Consider the following 26717-nt stretch of genomic DNA (forward strand, 5'->3'; position numbering starts at 1 on the left):
ATATATATATATGTAACAAAATGTAAAGACATAGGCTCACATAAATTCCGTAAATAATCCAAATTTGGAGCACAGCATCATAGTTTTCACAACTTAGAGCAGGGGTCGGGAACCTTTTTGGCTTAGAGAGCCATGAAAGCCAAATATTTTAAAATGTATTTCCGTGAGAGCCATATAATATTTTTTTTAACACTGAATACAACTAAATGCGTGCATTTTTAAGTAAGACCAACATTTTTAGAGTATAATAAGTCTCTCATTATTTTTGATAACATTGTTATTATGAAGCTGACCCAACCATTAATGCGACTTCTTGAACAGGTGCGGTAGAAAACGGATGGATGGATTAAAATGCATGTTTTTATATTTTGAACGTTATTTTTAACACTGTGATTACCAGCGGAATTATTCAGTACTTATCCTGTTAAGTAATGTCAGCTAAGATTTATCTGAGAGCCAGATGCAGTCATCAAAAGAGCCACATCTGGCTCTAGAGCCATAGGTTCTCTACCCCTGGCTTAGAGAGTGTTTTAAAGTTGAGTTCTAATTCTTTTTTAAAGGCACGAAAAACAGGTCGGGTATTGAGAAACTTACATTTATGAATATAAAACTTAGCCAATATTATAATGAGGTCGCAATGTATTTTCACATTTTATTCCACACAATATCCGCATCTTAACGTGAGGTGCACTTGTCACGGAATGTGATTCGTCACCGCGCGGCCACACGCCCCGCCCCCCTTTTTTCCTTTTTTTTTAATTTTATTTTTGCCTCCAGCCCTCTTCTGATTGGCTCCCGTCCCCGTCCGTCTGGGAGGGAAGTCCGAAGCCAGGCACGAGTTAGCCCGTAAACCAGCGGCAGTGTCGGAACACGTAGCTGGGGAGCGAAGCGGGGTCCTGATGCGCAAGTCACGGCAACCCTCCGCGGAGATGAAGGCGGACTCCGACCGGCTCTGATTTTCAAAAGTCTTCTTCATTCAGCTTGTCATTATGGCAGCGCCGAAAATGGCGTTAGTGAAGCACCGGCTCCGCGCGTTGACGTTCATTCTCCTGACCGCCACGGGCTGCTGCGTCGCCCCCGCGAGTGGCAAGGAAGGGTCGGAGGAGACCGTCATTACCGGCCTCCGCCTGGAGGACACGGATGACATTTCCTTCATGGACCGCGGCTTCCTGCGGGTGAGCGAGCGCTCCCGGGTCAAACTGCGAGTCTACGGGCAGAACATCGACAACGAGACGTGGTCCAAGATCGCCTTCACGGAGCACGAGAGGAGCCGCGCGGTGGGGAGCCCCGGCGGGGACAACCGCAGCCAGGAGGACCCCTCCGCCTCGCATCCCTGCGGTATCAGGACGTCAGATATCATTATCCTGCCCAGTATCGTCGTGAGCAGGAAGACGTCCGGCGTGGTGGAGATCGACGTCAAGCCTCTGCGGAAGACGGAGAGGAGCAAGTCCTACTACCTTTGCATCGCCGCCGTGGCGGGGACGCGCGACCCGTGGACGGAGAACACCTGGATCTACCACGACGGCGACGACACCCGGGTCATAGTCGTGGAGGAGAAGAAGTTCCTGCTGCCCTTCTGGCTCCAGGTCATCTTCATCTCCATGCTGCTCTGTTTATCAGGGATGTTCAGCGGCCTGAACCTGGGGCTCATGGCCCTGGACCCCATGGAGCTGCAGATAGTCCAGAACTGCGGCACGGAGCGGGAGAAGAACTACGCCAAGAAGATCGAGCCGGTCCGGAGCCAAGGGAATTACTTGCTTTGCTCGCTCCTGCTGGGGAACGTGCTGGTGAACACTACCTTGACCATCCTCCTGGATGATATCGCCGGGTCGGGGCTGATCGCCGTGGTCATGTCCACCATCGGAATAGTGATCTTCGGGGAAATCGTCCCCCAGGCCATCTGCTCCAGGCACGGCCTGGCCGTGGGCGCCAACACCATCTTCCTGACCAAGTTCTTCATGCTGCTCACCTTCCCCGCCTCCTACCCGGTGAGCAAGCTGCTGGACTACCTGCTGGGCCAAGAGATCGGGACCGTGTACAACCGGGAGAAGCTCCTGGAGATGCTGCGCGTCACCGACCCGTACAACGACCTGGTCAAGGAGGAGCTCAACATCATCCAGGGCGCGCTGGAGCTGAGGACCAAGACGGTGGAGGTGGTGATGACGCCGCTGCGGGATTGCTTCATGATCCCCGGGGACGCCACGCTGGACTTCAACACCATGTCGGAGATCATGAAGAGCGGATACACGCGCATCCCGGTCTTCGAGGGCGAGCGGTCCAACATAGTGGACCTGCTCTTCGTCAAGGACCTGGCCTTCGTGGACCCGGATGATTGCACGCCGCTTAAAACCATCACTAAGTTTTACAGCCACCCGTTGCACTTTGTCTTTAACGACACCAAGCTGGACGCCATGTTGGAGGAGTTTAAAAAAGGTATGTTCACGTCGAGCTACCTGGCTGACCTTTCACCCCTCCTCCTAAGTGACCTTTGTAGGTCAAGTTGTGTTGTTTTTGTTCCACCTGAATGACTTCCTGTCTCCCTATCTTTCTCTCCATCACTGTCGCAGCCTCCCTCTCATTCAAACTTCTTACTTCTGCCCCTCTTGCCTCTCTCTCCCCCCTATTTGTGAATGCACCAGGACATGTGGGAATGGTGTAATGGCAAGATTTGAGGTTATCAGGTGGGGGCATCTTGTTTGAGAACCTGCTTAAATCCCTCTCTGTTGCTCGCCCCGGAGTGATGGTGGTGATAACCTCTTTTGTCCGGCCCTGGAATGCAGTCGTGTGGATAATGAATAACAGCCTCTAACACCCTCGAGCCCCCCTCTTGTGTTGTGTGTATGCGCATGATGTTTGACGAAGATGTTTACCTCCAACCACACTCGTCACATCCAGCTATGTTGTTACTGGCGGCGTGTGAGCCCCTCGCCAGCCTTGGCGCTCACGTGTTTAGCGTGGACGACCATTTGACCCGTCTCGTTTCATAGAGATCCGATTTGTCATCTACAGCGGTGGTCGTCAAACCTTTTTCACCAAGTACCACCTCAGAAAAAAACGTGGCTCTCCAAGTACCTAATGACCAACATTAAAATGCAGTAGCGTAGTAGGCCTAAGTATTCATTAAAAACAAGGCAGTTTTTTTTACAAAACCCAAAACCAGTGAAGTTGGCACGTTGTGTAAAATGTAAATAAAAACAGAATACAATGATTAGTAAATCCTTTTCAACTTATATTCAATTGAATCGACTGCAAAGACAATATATTTAATGTTCGAACTGAGAAACTACATTTCTTTTTTTTTTTGCAAAAAGTTGGCACATGGGCATTTTTACCACTGTTACATGGCCTTTCCTTTTATCAACACTCAGTAAACGTTTGGGAACTGAGGAGACACATTTTTGAAGCTTTTCAGGTGGAATTATTTCCCATTCTTGTTTGATGTACAGCTTAAGTTGTTCAACAGTCTCCGTTGTCGTATTTTAGGCTTCATAATGCGCCACACATTTTCAATGGGAGACAGGTCTGGATTACAGGCAGGCCAGTCTAGTACCCGCACTCTTTTACTATGAAGCCACGCTGTGGCTTGGCATTGTCGTGCTGAAATAAGCAGGGGCGTCCATGATAACGATGGCAACATATATTGCTCCAAAACCTGTATGTACCTTTCAGCATTAATGGTGCCTTCACAGATGTGTAAGTTACCCATGCCTTGGGTGCTAATACACCCCCATACCATCACAGATGCTGTTTTTTCAGCTTTGCGCCTAGAACTATCCAGATGGTTCTTTTCCTCTTTGTTCCAGAGGACACATCGTCCACAGTTTCCAAAAACAATTTGAAATGTGGACTCGTCAGACCACAGAACACTTTTCCACTTTGCATCAGTCCATCTTAAATGAGCTCGGGCCCCGCGAAGCCGGCAACGTTTCTGGGTGTTGTTGATAAATGGCTTTGGCTTTGCATAGTAGAGTTTTAACTTGCACTTACAGAACTGTATTTACTGACATTAGTTTTCTGAAGTGTTCCTGAGCCCATGTGGTGATATCCTTTACACACTGATGTAGCTTTTTGATGCAGTACCGCCTGAGGGATCGAAGGTCGGTAATATCATCGCTTACGTGCAGTGCTTTCTCCAGATTCTCTTGGAACCCACCTGTTCCCAAATAGCCTGTTCACCTGTGGGATGTTCCAAACAAGTGTTTGATGAGCATTCCTCAACTTTCTCAGTCTTTTTTGCCACTTGTGCCAGCTTTTTTGAAACATTTTGCAGGCATCAAATTCCAAATGAGCTAATATTTGCAAAAAATAACTTACTTTACCAGATTGAACGTTAACGTATCTTGTCTTTGCAGTCTATTCAATTGAATATAAGTTGAAAAGGATTTGCAAATCATTGTATTCTGTTTTTTTTTTTTTACCATTTACACAAAGTGCCAACTTCACTGGTTTTGGGGTTTGTATTTAAGAAGTATAGTTAATATTTTGGCCACTGTAACATTACAGATGTTTTGAACAGTAACACTGTGTTTGAAAAGAGCAAAATGTAGGGGTTGGTTAATCATTTTGCATTGCAGTTTGCTGAAAATGATGGAATGCGCCACTCTACCTCGCGACTGATGCTGTGGTCAAAGTTGAAATTGCAACAAAACACATTTTAAGATATACAACACTCTACTGCCGTTAGGCGGCTAAAGTGGATTGTGCACTCCCCCCACTTTGTCACATTTCATGTGTCAGGTAAACCGCAACAAATGGGGCCATATGAATGCCCTTCCTACTGTAACAAGCGTCAATAAAGCAATAGAAAAAACCCATTGCATATCTTTTCAACTTTAATATTATCTAATAATGTATAATGTATTTTACTCAAATATCTGCTTGCATTATTATTTTGAAGCAAGTTAGCCATCAAAGTGTACACTGTAAGAATGACAGTAGATTTTACGGTAAAAAACTGGCAGCTCAGTCGCCAGAATTTTACCTTCAACCAGGCGTGTCTAAATCGTTTTCACTGACGGCCACATTGCAGTGTCCTTAGAGGGCCGCTTGTAGCAGTGAATAATATGAATAGAAACGTATAAGTTTTCGCCTCATAATATTATTAAATAACTGCCTGTGTGTTGGATAATTTTTTTTACGAACACTTAAAAAAGAGATGGATTTACAGTGTTTTTACAGTATATTACTGTAAATGGAAAAATAGTATCTTTTTTTTATACAGTAAAAAAAAAAAATTAAACATTTTACTTTAAAATTCTGTCAACTAAGTTGCCATTTTTTCTTTACCATAAAACCTACGGTTGTTGTTTTTAAAATGTATTAATGTAAATTGAAAACTGGTATGTACATATATACATTCATATATACTGTACATACATATATATAATATGTAAATATGACATATATGTTATATTTTATATTGCTACTATGGTGCATTTTAGTCTACTTTATACCTGCATTATCTTTTTCATTGTTACCCTTTCCATCCTTTGTAACTGAGCTACACTGTGGAACAATTTCCCTTGTGGATCAATAAAGTTTGTCTAAGTCTAAGTACAACGTTTTATTACGGTGAAAAAATGTCAGCTCAGCTGGCAAAATTTTACAATAAAAAAAACAATGGTACTACTTTCCCATTTATGCTGCAAAAAACGTCATACATTTTCAGATAAACTGGCAGCTCAGTCGCCATAATTTTACTGTAAAATCTATTTTAATTTTTACACCGTTCAATTTAATGGGTAACTTGCTTTGAAATCATAACTCAAGCAAATATTAAGTTAAAAAACATTTTTTTTTGGAACGCATGATATTATGTTTGTTGTTTGTTGTCACTAGATAATATTAACGTTTTAAAAACACGCAAATACATTTGGTAAGAAAAGGTTATCTATTTTATTGGCACATATTATTTCCAGGTTTTCGCAGGCCACATAAAGTGGTGGGCCATATCTGGCCCCCGAGCCTTGAGTTTGACACCTGTGCCTTAAACTGTGGCACCTTTTTCCATTTACAGTAATTGCTATAAAAAAACACGCAATTTTATTATAAAATTTTGACGACTGAGCTGCCAGCAAAATATACAAATCTATTTATTTGTACAGTCTACATAAAAATTAAGACAATACTGTAATCAAATGCATATGCAATCATGTATTAATATCATTAAGCAAATTTATAATCTTATATTATTTATTATTTATATGAGGGCAGCCATAACTGTGATGTGGCCCTCAATGAAACTGACCTACACTTTATCAAACATTTGTACTATTACAACAATATTAATTCTCATATACAGTATGGCTTGTGAAAAATTGCAAATTAAATTGAGAATGTCTTAAAAAATATAATTAAATTCTTCAGAATTGAATTTGCAAACAAGAAGAAGAATTGCATTTCAAATTGTGTAAACAGTGGTCCCTCAACTTCAGAGTGCTCCAAATGTCTTGAGATAAGACCTGTCTCTCAGCTAATAGTTATTGCTTGAAGTAAGCAAAAATGTGAGTTAGCGTTGCCAATGTCACAGTGAACCCAGTAAGATCCGCCCAAAACATCCGATCTGACTGGCTCGCATTAGCTTATAGCTGGAGATTGACATACCTTTGTTTTTCGAACCATAGGAAGAAATAAAGTTAATTTTAAGGACAGTGCCGAGAAGAAGTGGAATATAGTCATTGAATTAAAGAAAGAAATCATCAAAAACATGAAAGAGCATGTAGGTAGCTAACTTGTCCAAGCAGTTTTAGCGTATCACTGCTAGTCTGAACCATGCTGAAGCAGAATAAGTCTAACGCCAGCCAAGAACGTCAAAATAATAGCGAAACGGTGCACATTTATACATGAAAATATGGAACAGCTGATGGTGTGTTTGATGGAAGAAGATACCAATACCATGTTACTTGATAAAATTACTCTAGTATTTTGGACTACATTTTATTGTATTTTTTTTCAAAGTATATTTATTATCTAAAAGTTTGTTTTTATTTTTTTTAAAACATGTTACATGCAAGCACTGATTAAATTGAACTCCAAACACTTCTCTCAAATCTACATCTCCCATTGATATGATTTAAACTTAGAGCTCTGTCACAGAACCAATTAAGCTCTAATTGCATACATGACTATATTACCAATTCCACAGAAATATTATTACTATGAGCGTCATGTACACATTATATATTACCTACTGCATCATCAACAATTAAGACTAAAAGCATCTTCTACATCAGGGGTGTCAAACTCATTTTAGATCGGGGGCTACTAGGAGAAAAATCTACTACAAGAACAAGCACATTCTGAAAATGTACAAATCATAATGTTGTTGGTTTTTTTTTTTTTTTTACACTTACATGTTGCGGTTAATAGTATTCTATCTTTATTTGTCGTTATTTATACTTTCTGAATAAATGATGTGATAATGTTCATCAGTCAACTCATTGTTGTTCATTTTCAATCGATCAAGATAAACAAATAATATCAAAATCAAATTACAGGATGTTATTTATGTAGTTTGCTCATTTTCCTCGACTGGTGCACTAACATCATGTGGTTCATTTTTTTTTTTTTTTTTTTTTTTTACATATGTAGCATCATCTACAAAGATATAAAGAATTGCTATTGCGACATCTAGTGGACACATTTACAATAGCGGGTTTTTTCATTCAAAAAATCCGGCTCATTTTTCTCAGCCCGCGGGCCGTTCATTTGACACCCGTGCTCTATATAAATGATCATTTAGGTTGATTTATGTATAATTGGCCTGCAGCTATTCATTTTTGGAGTAATCTATTGAATAGTTATAGCCTCATTGGGGAAAATAAACAACTATTTCCGTGCTTGCCAAAACCTTTAGGATGTGAATCTTACAACAACTCACCATTCAATTCGATTCTAGGGGAGAAGATTTTATTCAGAATCGATTCTCAATTCAACACGATTCTTGATACAAACCCATTCTCACAATAGCTCCTAATAACCTTCATTCTTTTTTCCTAATAAATGGACGACATCAACATTTGAATTGGCCTTTTAACGTGTGCATCAATAAAAAATAGAAACAATCCGTCTGGATTTTATATTTTTTTAGCGTTACACACATTAAACGATTAATATTAGCAGCCGAATAGAAATCTAAGCTTTGTCTAATCAAATTAATCGATTTTATGGATTCATTTTTTGTAGCCTTAATATATAAAACTTTCAAATTATGGAAAATGGTGCAAGAAATACTTCACTTCCTAGTAGAGCTATACCACTTGATTGACCACTGATCAGTATAAAAGTACTTGATGGCCTTTGCTGATTGATGCCTTTTAATGACGATTCCCCTCTGGCTAAAACTGTATTTATGTTTAGCCCCATGGCTGACAAGCAGCTAGCAGCTGATTGTGTGTCTCCATACACAGTGTGGAGCCGCTTCTCTACAGTAAGTTAATAATAATCACCTTCATTACAATAAATAAACTGCATTTTCTGGTATTAGTATCTTAAATATCTTCAAGTATTAGACTTAAAGCCAGCTTCAAACAACACCAAGAAATAAATACTTACCGTATTTTTCGGAGTATAAGTCGCACCGGAGTATAAGTCGCACCTGCCGAAAATGCATAATAAAGAAGGAAAAAAACATAAGTCGCACTGGAGTATAAGTCACATTTTTTGGGGAAATTTATTTGATAAACTCAACACCAAGAATAGACATTTGAAAGGCAATTTAAAATAAATAAAGAATAGTGAACAACAGGCTGAATAAGTGTACGTTATATGAGGCATAAATAACCAACTGAGAACGTGCCTGGTATGTTAACGTAACATATTATGGTAAGAGTCATTCAAATAACTATAACATATAGAACATGCTATACGTTTACCAAACAATCTGTCACTCCTAATCGCTAAATCCCATGAAATCTTATACGTCTAGTCTCTTACGTGAATGAGCTAAATAATATTATTTGATATTTTACGGTAATGTGTTAATAATTTCACACATAAGTCGCTCCTGAGTATAAGTCGCACCCCCGGCCAAACTATGAAAAAAACTGCGACTTATAGTCCGAAAAATACGGTAGTAAGGTTAAAGAAGTGTAGATGGAACCATGCAGATATTAACATGAAATTAGCAAGTAGATTAACAAGAGAGAGGATGATATATAAACAACTGTTGTTGTGTCAGTATTGTCACAGTCAGTACACGACACATAAGAGGAGGGCAAATCGATCCATAAATTAGTGGTGTTAGTACCAGGTGCAGTATCGGTATATGATCGATACTAGAGGTTGATATTTTTATTTTCTCAAAATATTTATTTTCTTGTTTTTGTTCATGTTTACAAATTCCCTAGACACAAGAGGACTTTGATTGATTGAAATGAGCAGAAGATAGTAGTTTTTGCTTTTGTTTAGATATTATGTGTTATTGACTTTGTTTTGATTAAATAATAGTATGTAATAAAAGAAAATAAAGAAGTAGTTTAACATTTTACATTGATATTGTTTTACTGTCAATAACACTGACCACCAATAAATGGAACCATGTGCAGTTAATACATGTGATCGGTGATGTCACTCATGGAAGATCAGTATTATCGTATTTTCCGGACTATAAGTCGCAGTTTTTTCATAGTTTGGTTGGGGGTGCGACTTATACTCAGGAGCGACTTATGTGTGAATTATTAACACATTAACGTAAAATATCAAATAATATTATTTAGCTCATTCACGTAAGAGACTAGACGTATAAGATTTCATGGGATTTAGCGATTAGGAGTGACAGATTGTTTGGTAAACGTATAGCATGTTCTATATGTTATAGTTATTTGAATGACTCTTACCATAATATGTTACGTTAACATACCAGGCACGTTCTCAGTTGGTTATTTATGCCTCATATAACGTACACTTATTCAGCCTGTTGTTCACTATTCTTTATTTATTTTAAATTGCCTTTCAAATGTCTATTCTTGGTGTTGGGTTTTATCAAATACATTTCCCCAAAAAATGCGACTTATACTCCAGTGCGACTTATATATGTGTTTTTCCTTCTTTATTATGCATTTTCGGCCGGTGCAACTTATACTCCGGAGCGACTTATACTCAGAAAAATATGATAGATTCAACCACATAAAACACTGACTTTCATACATCTAATTCTTAAAATGAATTTAATTTCAAATGTGGAATTTTGCACAAACTGAATGCACAACTGTGCGGCATCATATAGAGAGCTATTTGTAGCTAAATTTTCACGATTGGCTTAGGAGTAGGACCCCAAGTAGAGCATCAAATAAATCAGGATTAGAGATGTCCGATAATGGCTTTTTTTTACCGATATCCGATATTCTGATATTGTCCAACTCTTAATTACCGATACCGATATCAACCGATACCGATATATACAGTAGTGGAAATAACACATTATTATGCCTAATTTTGTTGTGATGCCCCGCTGGATGCATTAAACAATGTAACAAGGTTTTCCAAAATGAATCAACTCAAGTTATGGAAAAAAATTATTTTCATTCTTTTTTTTAACATGCCTCAAAAAAATAACAGTGCAATACTTTTTCATAACATGGTCACTACTGCCTCGTTTCTCTTGTTATATTCTTATTTTACTGTTATATTTTTATTCTCATTGTTGCTTTTTATTTTTATTCTTATTGTAATATTTTTCTATTCTGTTTCCATTTATACCCCCATTATTTACTTTTTACTTTTTAAACTCGATCTCAATTCTGTACACTGCTGCTGGAATTTTAATTTTCCTGAGGGAACTCTCCTGAAGGAATCAATAGAGTACTATCTATCTATCTATCCAAACAGCAGCTTGGAATTTGGGACATGCTCTCCCTGAGAGAGACTATGAGGAGGTTGAGGTGGACGGGGTTGAGGCGGGGTAGGGAGTAGGGGGATTTATATTGTAGTGTCCCGGAAGAGTTAGTACTGCAAGGGATTCTGGGTATTTGTTCTGTTGTGTTTATGTTGTGTTACGGTGCGGATGTTCTCCCGAAATGTGTTTGTCATTCTTGTTTGGTGTGGGTTCACAGTGTGGCGCATATTTGTAACAGTGTTAAAGTTGTTTATACGGCCACCCTTAGTGTGACCTGTATGGCTATTGACCAAGTATGTTGCATTTATTCGTGATGACAACAGCCGGTAGATATTATGTGACTCAGACGGCACGCATGCAAATTAAATGCCTTTAAGGTTTATTGGCACTCTGTACCTCTCCCTACGTCCGTGTAAACAGCGGCGTTTTAAAACGTCATACATTTTACTTTTAGAAACCGATACCGATAATTTCCGATATTGCATTTTAAAGCATTTATCGGACATCCCTAATCAGGATTTTAATAAAAAGTGCACTCTAAAAGTAGTGAGGAAAAATAAGTAAGAATGCACACTTAAGGAGTGGAGTAACAGAACTCGCATTCAGAAGTTGTGGAGAGATAAGAGTTAACACTACACGGCAACATCGGGGCTGAGCCACAGGAAACGAGAAGCGTGAGTGGAGCCAAAGCATGACTGAAAGGGTGAGCCATCAGTAATCTACTGGCGCAGGGTGAAGGGACTGGAGAGCTTAAGTAGTCAGGAGGAAACGAGTATCAGGTGTGCGTCTTAATTTCCCCTCTGGTATTAATAAAGTACTTCTGATTCTGATTCTAAATCACCCAGTGACCCAGAAACCAGGCACTGCAACAAAAAGAAGACAGGTGGCAGCAGAGCTCCCGGATCATGACATAAATGGAGTGACTGTTAAACTGTTAGACGCACCTCATTATGACTGGGTGTCATGGCCAAATTACAAAATCGATACCATTTCGATTCATAAGGTTCTAAATCGATGAATCACGATTTGATTTGATTAAATTCAATTTGATACGAGCTACACTTAAATATTAAAAATGTCTCAAATCTGTTACAATATACAAATGTAGTTTGTTTTGTCATATAACACTTTAGACAGCTTAAAATTCCTCAAGTCTGAAAAGTGACATTTTGAAATAAGAAAGGGCTTGCAAGTGAAAATATCCTCAAGTGCAAGATAATAACCGTTAATATGTAAGCTACTTGTTGGGAGACAGGAAGATAACACACAGCAATTTCTTGTGTAGGCCGGAACTGTGCATTAGTTTTTTTTCTGGCGCTATTGCCACAGTTTTGTGTGGGAGATGAAGATGTAAACAAAAGTACCTGCCGTCTTTTCTTCAGCTGTCACTTTACAAGACTGCCGGTTAGAAATATAATCAATAATAACAACAGTCGATGTTTACTTTGCATGATCCTAAAATAACATGACTCGTGCAGCCGTAAATCTTTGTTGTCATCTAAAGTTGCAAAGGCCTCTCCTACTGTTTGTATCTTCATGGCCCGCGGAGAGTCTGGTGATAATATACGTCCTGCACTTTCCTTTTTTTAATCTGGGGGGGATTTTTGTTGGCAGCTATATTAGTATTGTGGTTATTGTTGAATGGGCTCAAAAAGTATATACACACTTATACTTAATCTTTTTACCAAGTATTAGTTATTTCAAATAACTCAAATAAATAGACACACTGTTAGATATTTAGTGTTTCTTATGTACCGTATTTTCCAGACCATAGGGCGCACCGGATTATAAGGCGCACTGCCGATGAATGGTTTATTTAAAAAAAAATAATAAAAAAATTCATATATAAGGCGCACCGGATTATAGGGCGCATTAAAAGAGTCACTTTTTTTTTTTTTTTTTCTAAATGTAAAACACTTCCTTGTGGTCTACATAACATGTGATGGTGGTTCTTTGGTCAAAATGTTGCATAGATGATGTTTTACAGATCATCTTCAAGCCGCTTTCTGATAGTCGCTTCAGGATGCGCCGTTTTGTGGGCGGTCTTATTTACGTGGCTCACCTTTGGCAGCGTCTTCTCCCCGTCATCTTTGTTGTAGCGGTGTCGCGTGCAAGGACGGGAGTGGAAGAAGTGTCAAAAGATGGAGCTAACTGTTTTAATGACATTCAGACTTTACTTCAATCAATAACAGAGCAGCATTTTCTCGTCCGAAAAAACAACACTGGAAATGTGTCCTGGGAAAAAACGTCCGACCAGAACTCTAATAACTAACGTTCCTTGGGTGAATAATGTAAACTCACTACACCGGTATGTTTTAGCGCTTTCATGGCGAGTTTACTGACAGATATAAGTAAGAACTTTACACTACTTTATATTAGAAATGGCAACAGTGGAGGATGAATGTCCCATAACAAGAAGATAGAGAAAAGGAAGAAGCTTATCGACTACGGTGTCGCCACGGACTACAAAGGCGGATGCGCACAATTTTTCAGGGTTTATGCAGATCCCAAATACAGATCAGCAGGTACCAGAAGGTAAGAAAAGTTGCTTTTGCATAATATTGCGAAACAAAACGCCAGATAAAATGTCTTACCTTATACACACACCATAATAATACTTGTATGTTTCATGCGCTGACAATCCTTCATAGCTTACCAAAGTCGTACTAAAACATTTTTGATAGATTTTTGAGCGCCGTGTGTAATGTTCTATGTTTTCAATTAAACATTTAAAATGTTGGTGTTGTTTACTTGAGACCCATCATAGTGCAGTTTACACATATCTCTTATGATTGACTGCCATCTACTGGTCACACTTATCATTTCATCATGTACCAAGTAAAATAGCTTCGAGGTGGGTAAGCTCAACAAAACGTATTCCTTACATTAGTCGCACCGGGTTATAAAGCGCACTATCGAGTTTTGAGAAAAAAAAATAAAAAATTTAAGTGCGCCTTATAGTCCGAAAAATACGGTATTGTATTGTTATGTTTCTTAGTCTTAGTATTTATCTCTTTTAATGGCTAATATTTATTGTTTTAAATATTGGTTTGTACTGTAGCACTTTAAGATTTATTTAAATAAAAAGTGCGCAACAATTAAAATCGATTAATAGTGTTATTTATAATTTATGGTCGGCGTTGTGGCATCCTACCCTGTTCAGCGTTCTTCGAACGCATCGTAAAAGCCCCTCTGTCTTGTATTCCTCCGAGTATCAGTCTGTTCTAAGAGAGCACAGATTGTAGGTTCAATGTGCACAATTGAATATCTTAGTTGCTCAGACAGCAATGTGTTTATTTGGCCTCATTAACGCTGCGCACCAAATCTGATTTTTTTTGCCGTCAAGTGACACAGGTCGGATTTTTTTTTTGCCAGTCTAAACGCTCCAAAGTGCTTCAAGTCCGAATCCAATTGGAATCTGATCTTTTCAAATGTGACTCCAGTCTAAACGGCAATGCGACCTGAATGCGACCCGTATGTGACTTTTTCTTTAGCTTTGGGCAAGCTACGTCATCTGTGTGCGCAGGGAAAGATGCAACCCGCCAGCGGAAGTGGATACTTCATCACAACATCCGGTTTTGGTGAGGAAAGTATTTTTTTGACGGCTGAATTTTTGTTGCACCACTAGTCATTAGTGCGCAAATAATAGACTACCGTATTTTTCGCACTATAAGTCGCAGTTGTTTTCATAGTTTGGCCGGGGGTGCGACTTATACTCAGGAGTGACTTATGTGTGAAATTATTAACACATTACCGTAAAATATCAAATAATATTATTTAGCTCATTCACGTAAGAAACGAGACCAGTGGTTCTTAACCTGGGTTCGATTGAATCCTAGGGGTTCGGTGAGTTGGCCTCAGGGGTTCGGCGGAGCCTCCGCCGCGGAGGTCGCAACACACCCGACTCATCGTGTAAATAAAAACTTCTCCCTATCGGTGTATTATGTATACGGCAACCGCAGAAGTCACACTAATTTGCAGGTGTGTAATTTGTTGTGAGTTCATGCTCTGTGTTGGTTTTGTTCTTTGAACAAGGTGATGTTCATGCACGGTTCATTTTGTGCACCAGTAAAAAAACATATGATTTTGTCTTGAATTTGAAAAAAAAAAAGTTTATATTTCACTAAAGAAGGGTTCGGTGAATGCGCATATGAAACTGTTAGGGTTCGGTACCTCCAACAAGTTTAAGAACCAATGGACTAGACTTTTAAGATTTCACTGGATTTAGCGATTAGGAGTGACAGATTGTTTGGTAAACGTATAGCACGTTCTATATGTTATAGTTATTTGAATGACTCTTACCATAATATGTTACGTTAACATACCAGGCACGTTCTCCGTTGGTTATTTATGCCTCATATAACGTACACTTATTCAGCCTGTTGTTCACTATTCTTTATTTATTTTAAATTGCCTTTCAAATGTCTATTCTTGGTGTTGGGTTTTATCAAATACATTTCCCCAAAAAATGCGACTTATACTCCAGTGCGACTTATATATGTTTTTTTCCTTCTTTATTATGCATTTTCGTCCGGTGCGACTTATACTCCGGAGCGACTTATACTCAGAAAAATACGGTATATGTAATATATGATGGCTGTCTTGAGTTTACAATAATTTCTACAACTCTTATTTTGTTGTGATAGAGTGATTGGAGCACATACTTGTTGGTCACAAAAAACATTCATGAAGTTTGGTTCTTTTATGAATTTATTATGGGTCTACTGAAAATGTGAGCAAATCTGCTGGGTCAAAAGTATAAATACATCAATGTTAATATTTGCTTACATGTCCCTTGGCAAGTTTCACTGCAATAAGGCACTTTTAGTAGCCATCCACAAGCTTCTGCTTGAATTTTTGACCACTCCTCTTGACAAAATTGATGCAGTTCAGCTAAATTTGTTGTTTTTCTGACATGGACTTCTTTCTTCAGCATTGTCCACACGTTTAAGTCAGGACGGGGTTTTGTGGCCAAACGGCTCAAGTTTTGTTTCATCTGACCACAGAACCTTCCCCCAGAAGGTCTTAACTTTGTCCATGTGATGTCAGATGAAACAAAAATGTAGTTGTTTGGCCACAATACCCAGCAATATGTTTGGAGGAGAAAAAGTGAGGCCTTTAATCCCAGGAACACCATTTCTACCGTCAAGCATGGTGGTGGTAGTATTATGCTCTGGGCCTGTTTTGCTGCCAATGGAACTGGTGCTTTGCAGAGAGTAAATGGGACAATGAAAAAGGAAGATTACCTCCAAATTCTTCAGGACAACCTAAAATCATCAGCCCGGAGGTTGGGTCTTGGGTGCAGTTGGGTGTTCCAACAGGACAATGACCCCAAACACACGTCAAAAGTGGTAAAGGAATGGCTAAATCAGGCTAGAATTAAGGTTTTGGAATGGCCTTCCCAAAGTCCTGACTTAAATGTGTGGACAATGCTGAAGAAAAAAGTCCATGTCAGAAAACCAACAAATTTTGCTGAACTGCACCAATTTTGTCAAGAGGAGTGTTCAAAAATTCAACCAGAAGCTTGTGGATGGCTACCAAAAGTGCCTTATTGCAGTGATACTTGACAAGGGACATGTAACCAAATATAAACATTGCTGTATGTATACTTTTGACCCAGCACATTTGGTCACATTTTCAGTAGACCCATAATAAATTCATAAAAGAACCAAACTTCATGAATGTTTTTTGTGACCAACAAGTATGTGCTCCAATCACTCTATCACAACAAAATAAGAGTTGTAGAAATTATTGGAAACTCAAGACAGCCATGACATTATGTTATTTACAAGTGTATGTAAACTTTTGACCATGACTCTACATGCAGATGATCTTAATTTTTTTGTTGTGTATATGGAAATGTGTCGTACTCTTAAAAACTCTTGATGTAACGTGTGCTCATGAGAATATTCCCTTTTCTGTAAGAGGATTAATTGGGGTGGAAAACAGCAAATCGTTGAGCTCCATTACAAGAATTTAGGTGTAGCTCTCTTGCCAAATGAACATTACATAATGCACAAGCAAGTGGGTTGTTTATTTATTGACTGCAGCCTCAAACATACCATTTGAGCTCATTTCAGAGCAGGCATTAGGAATGTGTCATTGCATGTTCTGCTGATTATAAGATGATAACATTAGTCGGACATTAGGCCCTGCAGTCTTGCCATCCTTACTCTGTAAAAAGTCTGGGTCACAATTTCCTTTTAAAGCCTTGTGTTTGTTGACATTGTCTTCCAGCAAACACCTGTAGGGATCGGAATAGTGCATTACATAGGTCTGGTCCTGGAGCAGCTGGTGCGGAACGTAATTACGATTGGCGCGGCACCAGGGGGAATTTGCCTCCGGCCTCTTGTGGAGGTCATAACGGACTGTTGAAGGGAGGGCTGCGGGGTCAAAGTTTCCCGTCAATCTGGCTCTGTTCACAGCACACGCTTAGTTCAAAGTGCCTTGTGTTGGAAGTCATTGTTAATTCATTTGTGGGCTTTCACAGTCATTTTCTCACAACGGAGAACGATGTTAGGTGCTGACTTGTGTTGGATGTGAGCCTTTTCAGTGGCTTAAGTCTGTGGACAGGTGAGGAATACTTGAAGAAGCCTACCTGTGCGTACTATTCTCCACCATTGATAGTCAATCTTCTGGTATTTCACTCATATACAACAGCCAAAACCAGTGAAGTTGGCACGTTGTGTAAATGGTAAATAAAAACAAAATACAATGATTTGCAAATCCTTTTCAACCTATATTCAATTGAATAGACTGCAAAGACAAGATACTTAACGTTCGAACTGAGAAACTTATTTTTTTTCTGCGAATAATCATTAACTTAGATTTTAATGGCAGCAACACATTGCAAAAAAGTTGGCACAGGGGCATTTTTACCACTGTGTTACATGGCCTTTCCTTTTAACAACACTTGTTTGGGAACCGAGAAGACCAATTTTTGAAGCTTTTCAGGTGGAATTATTTCCAATTCTTGCTTGATGTACAACTTAAGTTGTTCAACAGTCCGGGGTCTCCGTTGTCGTATTTTATGCTTCATAATGCGCCACACATTTTCAATGGGAGACAGGTCCTTAGCCTATGTGGTGATATCCTTCACACACTGATGTCGGTTTTGACGCAGTACCGCCTGAAAGACTTTGTTATTTTTTTGCTATTATTAGCTCATTTGGAATTTGATGCCTGCAACATGTTTCAAGTGGCAAAAAAAGACTGAGAAAGTTGAGGAATGCTCATCAAACACTTAATTTGAACATCCCACAGGTGAACAGGCTAATTGGGAACAGGTGGGTGCCATGATTGGGTATAAAAGCATTTAAATGTGTGAAAAACTTGCAGATGGCATATGAAAACATGTGTAGTTTTAATGCACCAAGTCGAAGTTTACACCTTCTGTTTGTGTTTATCCATCCATCCATCCATTTTCTACCGCTTGTCCCTCTCGGGGTGGCGGGGGGTGCTGGAGCCTATCCCAGCTGCACTCGGATGAAAGGCGGCGTACACCCTTGACAAGTCACCACCTCATCACAGGGCCAACACAGATAGACAGACAACATCCACACACTAGGGCCAATTTAGTGTTTCCAATCAACCTATCCCCAGGTGCATGTTTTTGGAAACTAAGTGCCATACAATAAAGGAACTGGTTGGCTCTCTCACAGGTGAACAGGCTAATTGGGAACAGGTGGGTGCCATGATTGGGAAATAAAAGCAGCTTCCATGAAATGCTCAGTCATTCACAAACAAGGATGGGGCGAGAATCACCACTTTGTGAACAAATGCGTGAGCAAATTGTTTAAGAACAACATTTCTCAACAAGCTATTGCAGGGAATTTAGGGATTTCACCATCTACGGTCCGTAATATCATCAAAAGGTTCAGAGATTTTAGAGAAATCACCGCACGTAAGCGATGATATTATGTACCTTCGATCCCTCAGGCGGTACTGCATCAAGCGACATCAGTGTGTAAAGGATATCACCACATTGGTTCAGGAACACTTCAGAAAACCACTGTCAGTAAATACAGTTTGTCGCGACAGCTGTAAGTGCAAGTTAAAACTCTACTATGCAAAGCGAGAGCCATTTATCAACAACACCCAGAAACGCCGCCGGCTTCGCTGGGCCCGAGCTCATCTAAGATGGCCTGATGTAAAGTGGAAAAGTTTTTTGTGGTCTGACGAGTCCACATTTCAAATTGTTTTTGGAAACTGTGGACGTCGTGTCCTCCGAAACAAAGAGGAAAAGAACCATTCGGATTGTTATAGGCGCAAAGTTGAAAAGCCAGCATCTGTGATGGTATGGGGGTGTATTAGTGCCCAAGGCATGGGTAACTTACACATCTGTGAAGGCGCCATTAATGCTGAAAGGTACATACAGGTTTTGGAGCAACATATGTTGCCATCGTTATCATGGACGTCCCTGCTTATTTCAGCAAGACAATGCCAAGCCACATGTTACAACAGTGTGGCTTCATAGTATAAGAGTGCGGGTACTAGACTGGCCTGCCTGTAGTCCAGACCTGTCTCCCAATGAAAATGTGTGGCGCAATATAAAGCCTAAAATACCACAACGGAGACCCCCGGACTGTTGAACAACTTAAGCTGTAGATCAAGCAAGAATGGGAAAGAATTCCACCTGAAAAGCTTCAAAAATTGGTCTCCTCAGATTTAGACTTAAGTGTCATAATGCATTAAAAAAAATTTTGGCCTTTTAAAAAAATTTTTTTTTACATCGATTCCGGCCTATTCTAACGTCGATTTATATCTTAAGACTGATGTCTTCACCCCCAGCGTCCGTCACTAACTTATTTTCAGTATTTCCTTATCTCTATTATATTTTCTACACTGTATTAATTATAGGTGGGGAGATCATTTTTAGATGCATCGCAATTCGGAAATGGGCGATCGTAAAATTGATTAGTAAACGTCATTCGATTATTTATTTACTGTAAATAAAGTAATGCAGACCGTTTCAAATTTGTCTGACTCCACCTCACCAAGAGATCCGACCAACTCCTTATTTTAGGGCACATATGTTCCAGTTATGCACACATTTCCATTATTTTAATAGATGCAATGGGAATGAATGTATGTGTTTCTTATTACAAATGCACTGTTTTTAAACGTTGCAAGTGATGAGTGCTTATTTAGTGAAACAAAAACAAATGTCAAACTGCATCAATATACAGAAAATAAAGATGCATCAATAATTGATTTTTAGTCGACTCATTGAATTGTAATCGTAATGGAATCGCGAGGTGCCCAAAGATTTCACCCTGTAGTGATAATACATGCTGTACATTTTCTATTTGATGACAATAATCACGCAGCTCTATGTAATGTTTCCCTATTCATTTCTATGAGCTATTCAGATATTTATATCATAATCTCATTCTAGTAATGATATATTCCTCTTTCCTAGTTCTATTACCTCCTCTTGTTACTCCTGCTCTCCTCTGAGACTTTGTAATACTGCTTACCTTTTCTTTTTTTTAATTCCAATTATCCTGCCATTTTTTTTATTGACGTTTCCACGCATTTAACACACTTCCAGCTTTATTTATTCTAAAGATTTACAGAACTATTTCAACATAATCCTGTGTTGTTTCTGAATATATGTTTTTATGCTGATTAATGCAATGCTGTCAGTCTGAGCACACAACTTTATTTCCCCCCTGTTCATTTAACTGCCATGTAAAATGCTATTAATTCCCCTGTAAAAAACGATAACTTGTCACTAATTATTTTATTCAAAACAGTTTTGTAGTGGAATAACTGCTGAAGGTCGTACTTTATTATTTATAGTTTTATATGCATCTGTATATAAATACTAAATAGACACACAAAATATTCTGAATACTTTCCGAAATATAGTTTTCTATTTGATAATGCTTAAAACTTATATTCTGTAATAATTGCCTAGGCACATCTGGGATGTTGTACGTTCGCTGTGGTATGCCAAGAATTCGTATAATATTATCAATTTGATCTTTTTTTATAAAGCTCCGATTATCCATCCAAAACACTTAATCGTTTTCTTTTTTTTTTCTGGACAATTTAGTAGTACTTGGAAGTTTTTTCAAGTTGACTTTGGGTAAGCACACCATATATGTCGGCATAGCTGGGCTCCAAGTTCCATATTTGTACCTGCAAGTCAGGGGAACCTCACTCTCTCAGCTTCTGTCTTCTCCGTTTCACCCTCTGTTCATACTTGCCACTATTACCAACACTTCATCCTCGGTATATTCATGTTCAAAAAGATAGAATGTGAATCCTCATTTGTCTAAAAATAGTCGTCTTTGCAGTCTGTTACCAAGTCTGTCTGAGATTACAACACACTTCTATTTGTAAATATTGAACATATAAAACATTTTTTATGAACGATTACTACATTATATACATACTTGCAAGGTGTATATAAAACTTTGATGGATAGTTTTTAAGTTGTTTAAGAGGGCTTTGAAGGCTATACCGGTGACTCCCATTAGCCGCATTTTGCAAGTGTTATCATTTTTAAGATCCTAAAAAAAATATATGTTATATTGTCTCTCATAATGATTGTGACTGATAGGCAAAATTCCCCCCAAAAAGTGCAGTTCCCCTTCATGTTTAGCTAATCGTTGTCCTAATGATACCTGCAAGAAACATAGTTTATCTGCCGCTATAGAGGCGAGGATAGCTATCAAAGCACCTTTGCACTGTGGAGGGACATTAGCCGCTAGCCAGGACGTTACATTACATTGAGAACGTAGTAGTTCACTTGTCGCTGTCAAATATGAGGGACACAGCTAGAGTGTGTCATCAACATGCATTATCATGATATAATGATAGTATTAAAAACTCTATTGTCGGACAAATTTATATCGCAGCCCTAATCTGATATTACAAACCCCGTTTCCATATGAGTTGGGAAATTGTGTTAGATGTAACTTTAAACGGAATACAATGATTTGCAAATCCTTTTCAACCCATATTCAATTGAATGCACTACAAAGACAACATATTTGATGTTCAAACTCATAAACTTTATTTTTTTTTTGCAAATAATAATCAACTTAGAATTTCATGGCTGCAACACGTGCCAAAGTAGTTGGGAAAGGGCATGTTCACGACTGTGTTACATGGCCTTTCCTTTTAACAACACTGAGTAAACGTTTGGGAACTGAGGAGACACATTTTTTAAACTTCTCAGGTGGAATTCTTTCCCATTCTTGCTTGATGTACAGCTTAAGTTGTTCAACAGTCCGGGGGTCTCCGTTGTCGTATTTTAGGCTTCATAATGCGCCACACATTTTCAATGGGAGACAGGTCTGGACTACAGGCAGGCCAGTCTATTACCTGCACTCTTTTACTATGAAGCCACGTTGATGTAACACGTGGCTTGGCATTGTCTTGCTAAAATAAGCAGGGGCGTCCATGGTAACGTTGCTTGGATGGCAACATATGTTGCTCCAAAACCTGTATGTACCTTTCAGCATTAATGGCGCCTTCACAGATGTGTTACCCATGTCTTGGGCACTAATACACCCCCATACCATCACAGATGCTGGCTTTTCAACTTCGCGCCTATAACAATCTGGATGGTTATTTTCCTCTTTGGTCCGGAGGACACAACATCCACAGTTTCCAAAAACAATTTGAAATGTGGACTCGTCAGACCACAGAACACTTTTCCACTTTGTATCAGTCCACCTTAGATGAGCTCAGGCCCAGCAAAGCCGACGGCGTTTCTGGGTGTTGTTGATAAACGGTTTTCGCCTTGCATAGGAGAGTTTTAACTTGCACTTACAGATGTAGCGACCAACTGTGGTTACTGACAGTGGGTTTCTGAAGTGTTCCTGAGCCCATGTGGTGATATCCTTTCCACACTGATGTCGCTTGTTGATGCAGTACAGCCTTAGGGATCGAAGGTCACGGGCTTAGCTGCTTACGTGCAGTGATTTCTCCAGATTCTCTGAACCCTTTGATGATATTACGGACCGTAGATGGTGAAATCCCTAAATTCCTTGCAATAGCTGGTTGAGAAAGGTTTTTCTTAACCTGTTCAACAATTTGCTCACGCATTTGTTGACAAAGTGGTGACCCTCGCCCCATCCTTGTTTGTGAATGACTGAGCATTTCATGGAATCTACTTTTATACCCATTCATGGCACCCACCTGTTCCCAATTTGCCTGTTCACCTGTGGGATGTTCCAAATAAGTGTTTGATGAGCATTCCTCAACTTTATCAGTATTTATTGCCACCTTTCCCAACTTCTTTGTCACGTGCTGCTGGCATCAAATTCTAAAGTTAATGATTATTTGCAAAAAAAAATATGTGTATCAGTTTGAACATCAAATATGTTGTCTTTGTAGCATATTCAACTGAATATGGGTTGAAAATGATTTGCAAATCATTATATTCCGTTTATATTTACATCTAATACAATTTCCCAACTTATTTGGAAACGGGGTTTGTATATAATAATAGTATATTTAAAATATATGTGCAAGTCACAAAATATGTAGTTTAGTTTTATACTTTGTTGAACCCTAGTTCTTGACTAATCGAATAATTGGATCTAATGATACAGTATGTGCATGGCAGTAATCTAATACTATTCATTTAATATGTATTGTAGATTAAATTACATTATATATGAATTTACATGAAATCCAATGTTGTTATTTACAAAACTATGTTTTACAAATGTGTTTATTTTTTAATTTGTATCAAAGTCTTCCACAAGGTTAGGGACCTCTGGTGTACACAGTATAACCATACTGTATTCTTGGATGACAGTAGATGTAAGGACTTAGGGTTTAGGACAAAAGAGTCATGGTTGTGAGCCTGCTTGCAATTAGTAGTTGGAGAGATGCTAGTTAGATATGCTTTCTGACCAGCGACAAAATGCCTTTGGGCAAGGCAACACAGTTTGTGTTCCTTATCAATTTGATATTTCCCTATGTGCAAGGTCTGGTTTTCTGTGTGATGTAATGCATCCATCACAATGTATACAGCACAGCCTGAGTATAGGGTGTTTTCCTTCAGGGGTTAAAATATGTCAAATATAAAGACATACTAAGGTATTAGGTGTACTTTTCAACGATGTAATAGCTTGGAATAGTCATTGTTTTCTTCATGAACTCATGAATGTGTTTGTGTTAAAGAAAATACTGTAAATGGACAGTGTTGCATTGGAAGTGGTCTTAGTGTACTCTCAACTGGGTACTGATGTCTGGGTCAGAGGTTCCCCCCACTGAGACTTAGAGTTACCAAATTGAGACTGACACTCTTCTGGAAATTGTTGACCCTTTCACTAATCACTCTTTCTTCCTGTGACTTCCACAATTACTGGCATCCAGGGGTTACTTGCCCAGCAACAGCTTTACTCTTTAATGAGAGGGTCTCTTGGTGCAATTTGGGACCTAATCAAGTAGCAGAGTCAAAAACAGGAATGTATCAGCCCCCCTAAGGCATGCATGATATTCCTGAAAGTGAAAGTTATTCACTCCTTCGCATGCAGTGGCTCCAACCTTTAGTAAGGATTAACATTTGAAGAGCTACAATCAGGTTATGTAAAGGTTTATGGACTCCTCTGCCCCTGGGCAAGGCAGGACACCGGCCTAACTTGAATATGGGAGACATACATGTCTCTCCATTGGTGGGGGAAACTTTCTCCTGATCATCTCGCAAGGATTCCTACCATGAAATATTGCGAGTGGGGTTGGGGGTTGGAGGAGGGCACTGAAATACTCTCGACATTTAACACTGAGCTTAATGATTAGTGTACTGCCCAGTTGTTATATCTTAATTTCCCTTCACTTCAGAGTCTCATTTGCAAGTATGCATTAGTTTCAGTTTGTCCCCAGGTGTGTGTTGCCATTACCAGAAAGTTGTCTATCGGTGTTGAGTTGAATGTCTTTTTTGTTGTTGTTGCGCCCTACAAAGTGTTTGCCTGCAAGTGTTGTATTTATTACATACCAGCTGTTTGATTTTTTTTTTTTAGTTTTAGTTTTCATTACCAAATTAGGTGTTGATATTGCCATGTAAAATCGCCAACGCTAAACTGTAAGGATGGGTAGCTTTCACATTTGAATCGACATGGTACCAATTTTGGGTATAACGGAATCGATACCGGTACTTGACAGTACCAATTTTTGTTACTTCTGTGTGTGTTCATATGTTAGTAAATGTTAGTTGGTTATATCTTGATTCGTCACACTTCTGAGTATTATTTGTAATTATTACAGTGGAACCTCTATTTACGAACATACAATAATTGGGTCTTGAATATGGTTCGCAGACTGAAAAGTTCATATAGTAAAGCAGAGTTTCCCATAAGAAACAATGTAAACTTTAATAATTGGTTCTAGCCTTGACAAAAGTCCCTATTTTATATTAAACAACGCACACTTTGAAGACGCTATCATGTATTTATATATTATATATATATCCTGTACAGGCCAAAAGTTTGGACACAACTTCTCATTTCAATGTGTTTTCTTTATTTTCATGACTATTTACATTGTAGATTGTCACTGAAGGCATCAAAACTATGACACCTGTGAAGTGAAAACCATTTCAGGTGACTACCTCTTGAAGCTCATCGAGAGAATGCCAAGAGTGTGCAAAGCAGTAATCAGAGCAAAGGGTGGCTATTTTGAAGAAACTAAATTATAAAACATGTTTTTAGTTATTTCACCTTTTTTTGTTAAGTGCATAACTCCACATGTGTTCATTCATAGTTTTGATGCCTTCAGTGACAATCTTCAATGTAAATAGTCACGAAAATAAAGAAAACACATCAAATGAGAAGGTGTGTCCAAACTTTTGGCCTGTTCTATATATATATATATACACCGTATTTTTCGGAGTATAAGTCGCACCGGAGTATAAGTTGCACCTGCCAAAAATGCATAATAAAGAAGGCAAAAAACATATATAAGTTGCACTGGAGCCCGGCCAAACTATGAAAAAAACTGCGACTTATAGTCCGAAAAATACGGTATATTTATATATATGTATATATATATATATATATATATATATATATATATATATATATATATATATATTAGGGCTGCAACTAACGATTAATTTGATAATCAATTATTTTTTCGATTAATTGATTAATAATCGGATAAAAGAGACAAACTACATTTCTATCCTTTCCAGTTTTTTTTGGAAAAAAAAAATAGCATACTGGCACCATACTTATTTTGATTATTGTTTCTTAGCTGTTTGTACATGTTACAGTTTATAAATAAAGGTTTATAAAAAAAAAATAATAATAATAATATTTTTTTTTAAATTGCCTCTGCGCATGCGCATAGCATAGATCCAACGAATCGATGACTAAATTAATCGCCAACTATTTTTATAATAGATTTTAATCGATTTAATCGATTAGTTGTTGCAGCCCTAATATATATATAAATATATATATATATATATATATATATATATATATATATATATATATATATATATATATATATATATATATATATACATATATATATATATTCACACACATGTGCAAGGCGGTAATGGCTCAACAATCTTTTTGTAATACAAACAATACAACAACAACAGCCAGCTTAAATGGTGCGCTCCAAAACGTTACCAATCATGTTGCTACAAACAAACAAAGGAAAATCCTTTTTACCTTGTGTCGGCGAACATTTGTGGCATTTTTTTGAACAATCTAGGAGATTCGGAGTTGCAAGCGGCGATCCTTCACCGGTTTGTGTCCCGGTTGTGCCTTCTCCTCAGCCGTATTATACGTCTCCTAAGAGATCTTTTTCCAAAAAAAAGCCCGGATCCCTTCACAATTAAAAACTTGCTGCAGTAGAAACCCCCTTGGTCGATAAATTCCTCGAAGTGCTTAATAAATGGTGA

General features: G+C 38.6%; 1 protein-coding gene across 1 annotated transcript in view; it reads left to right on the forward strand.

The window, feature by feature from the left end:
* The first annotated feature begins 866 nt into the window (after positions 1–866).
* The window catches only part of cnnm2b (cyclin and CBS domain divalent metal cation transport mediator 2b), a 229128-nt gene continuing 203277 nt past the window's right edge, over positions 867–26717 (forward strand). The window contains exon 1 of the mRNA XM_061988296.1: positions 867–2433. Within this exon, the coding sequence (XP_061844280.1) occupies positions 990–2433 (1444 nt within the window). The 5' untranslated portion in view covers positions 867–989. The remainder of the gene's footprint in view (positions 2434–26717) is intronic.

Source organism: Nerophis lumbriciformis, linkage group LG27, assembly GCF_033978685.3.
Source record: "Nerophis lumbriciformis linkage group LG27, RoL_Nlum_v2.1, whole genome shotgun sequence".
NCBI lineage: Eukaryota > Metazoa > Chordata > Actinopteri > Syngnathiformes > Syngnathidae > Nerophis > Nerophis lumbriciformis.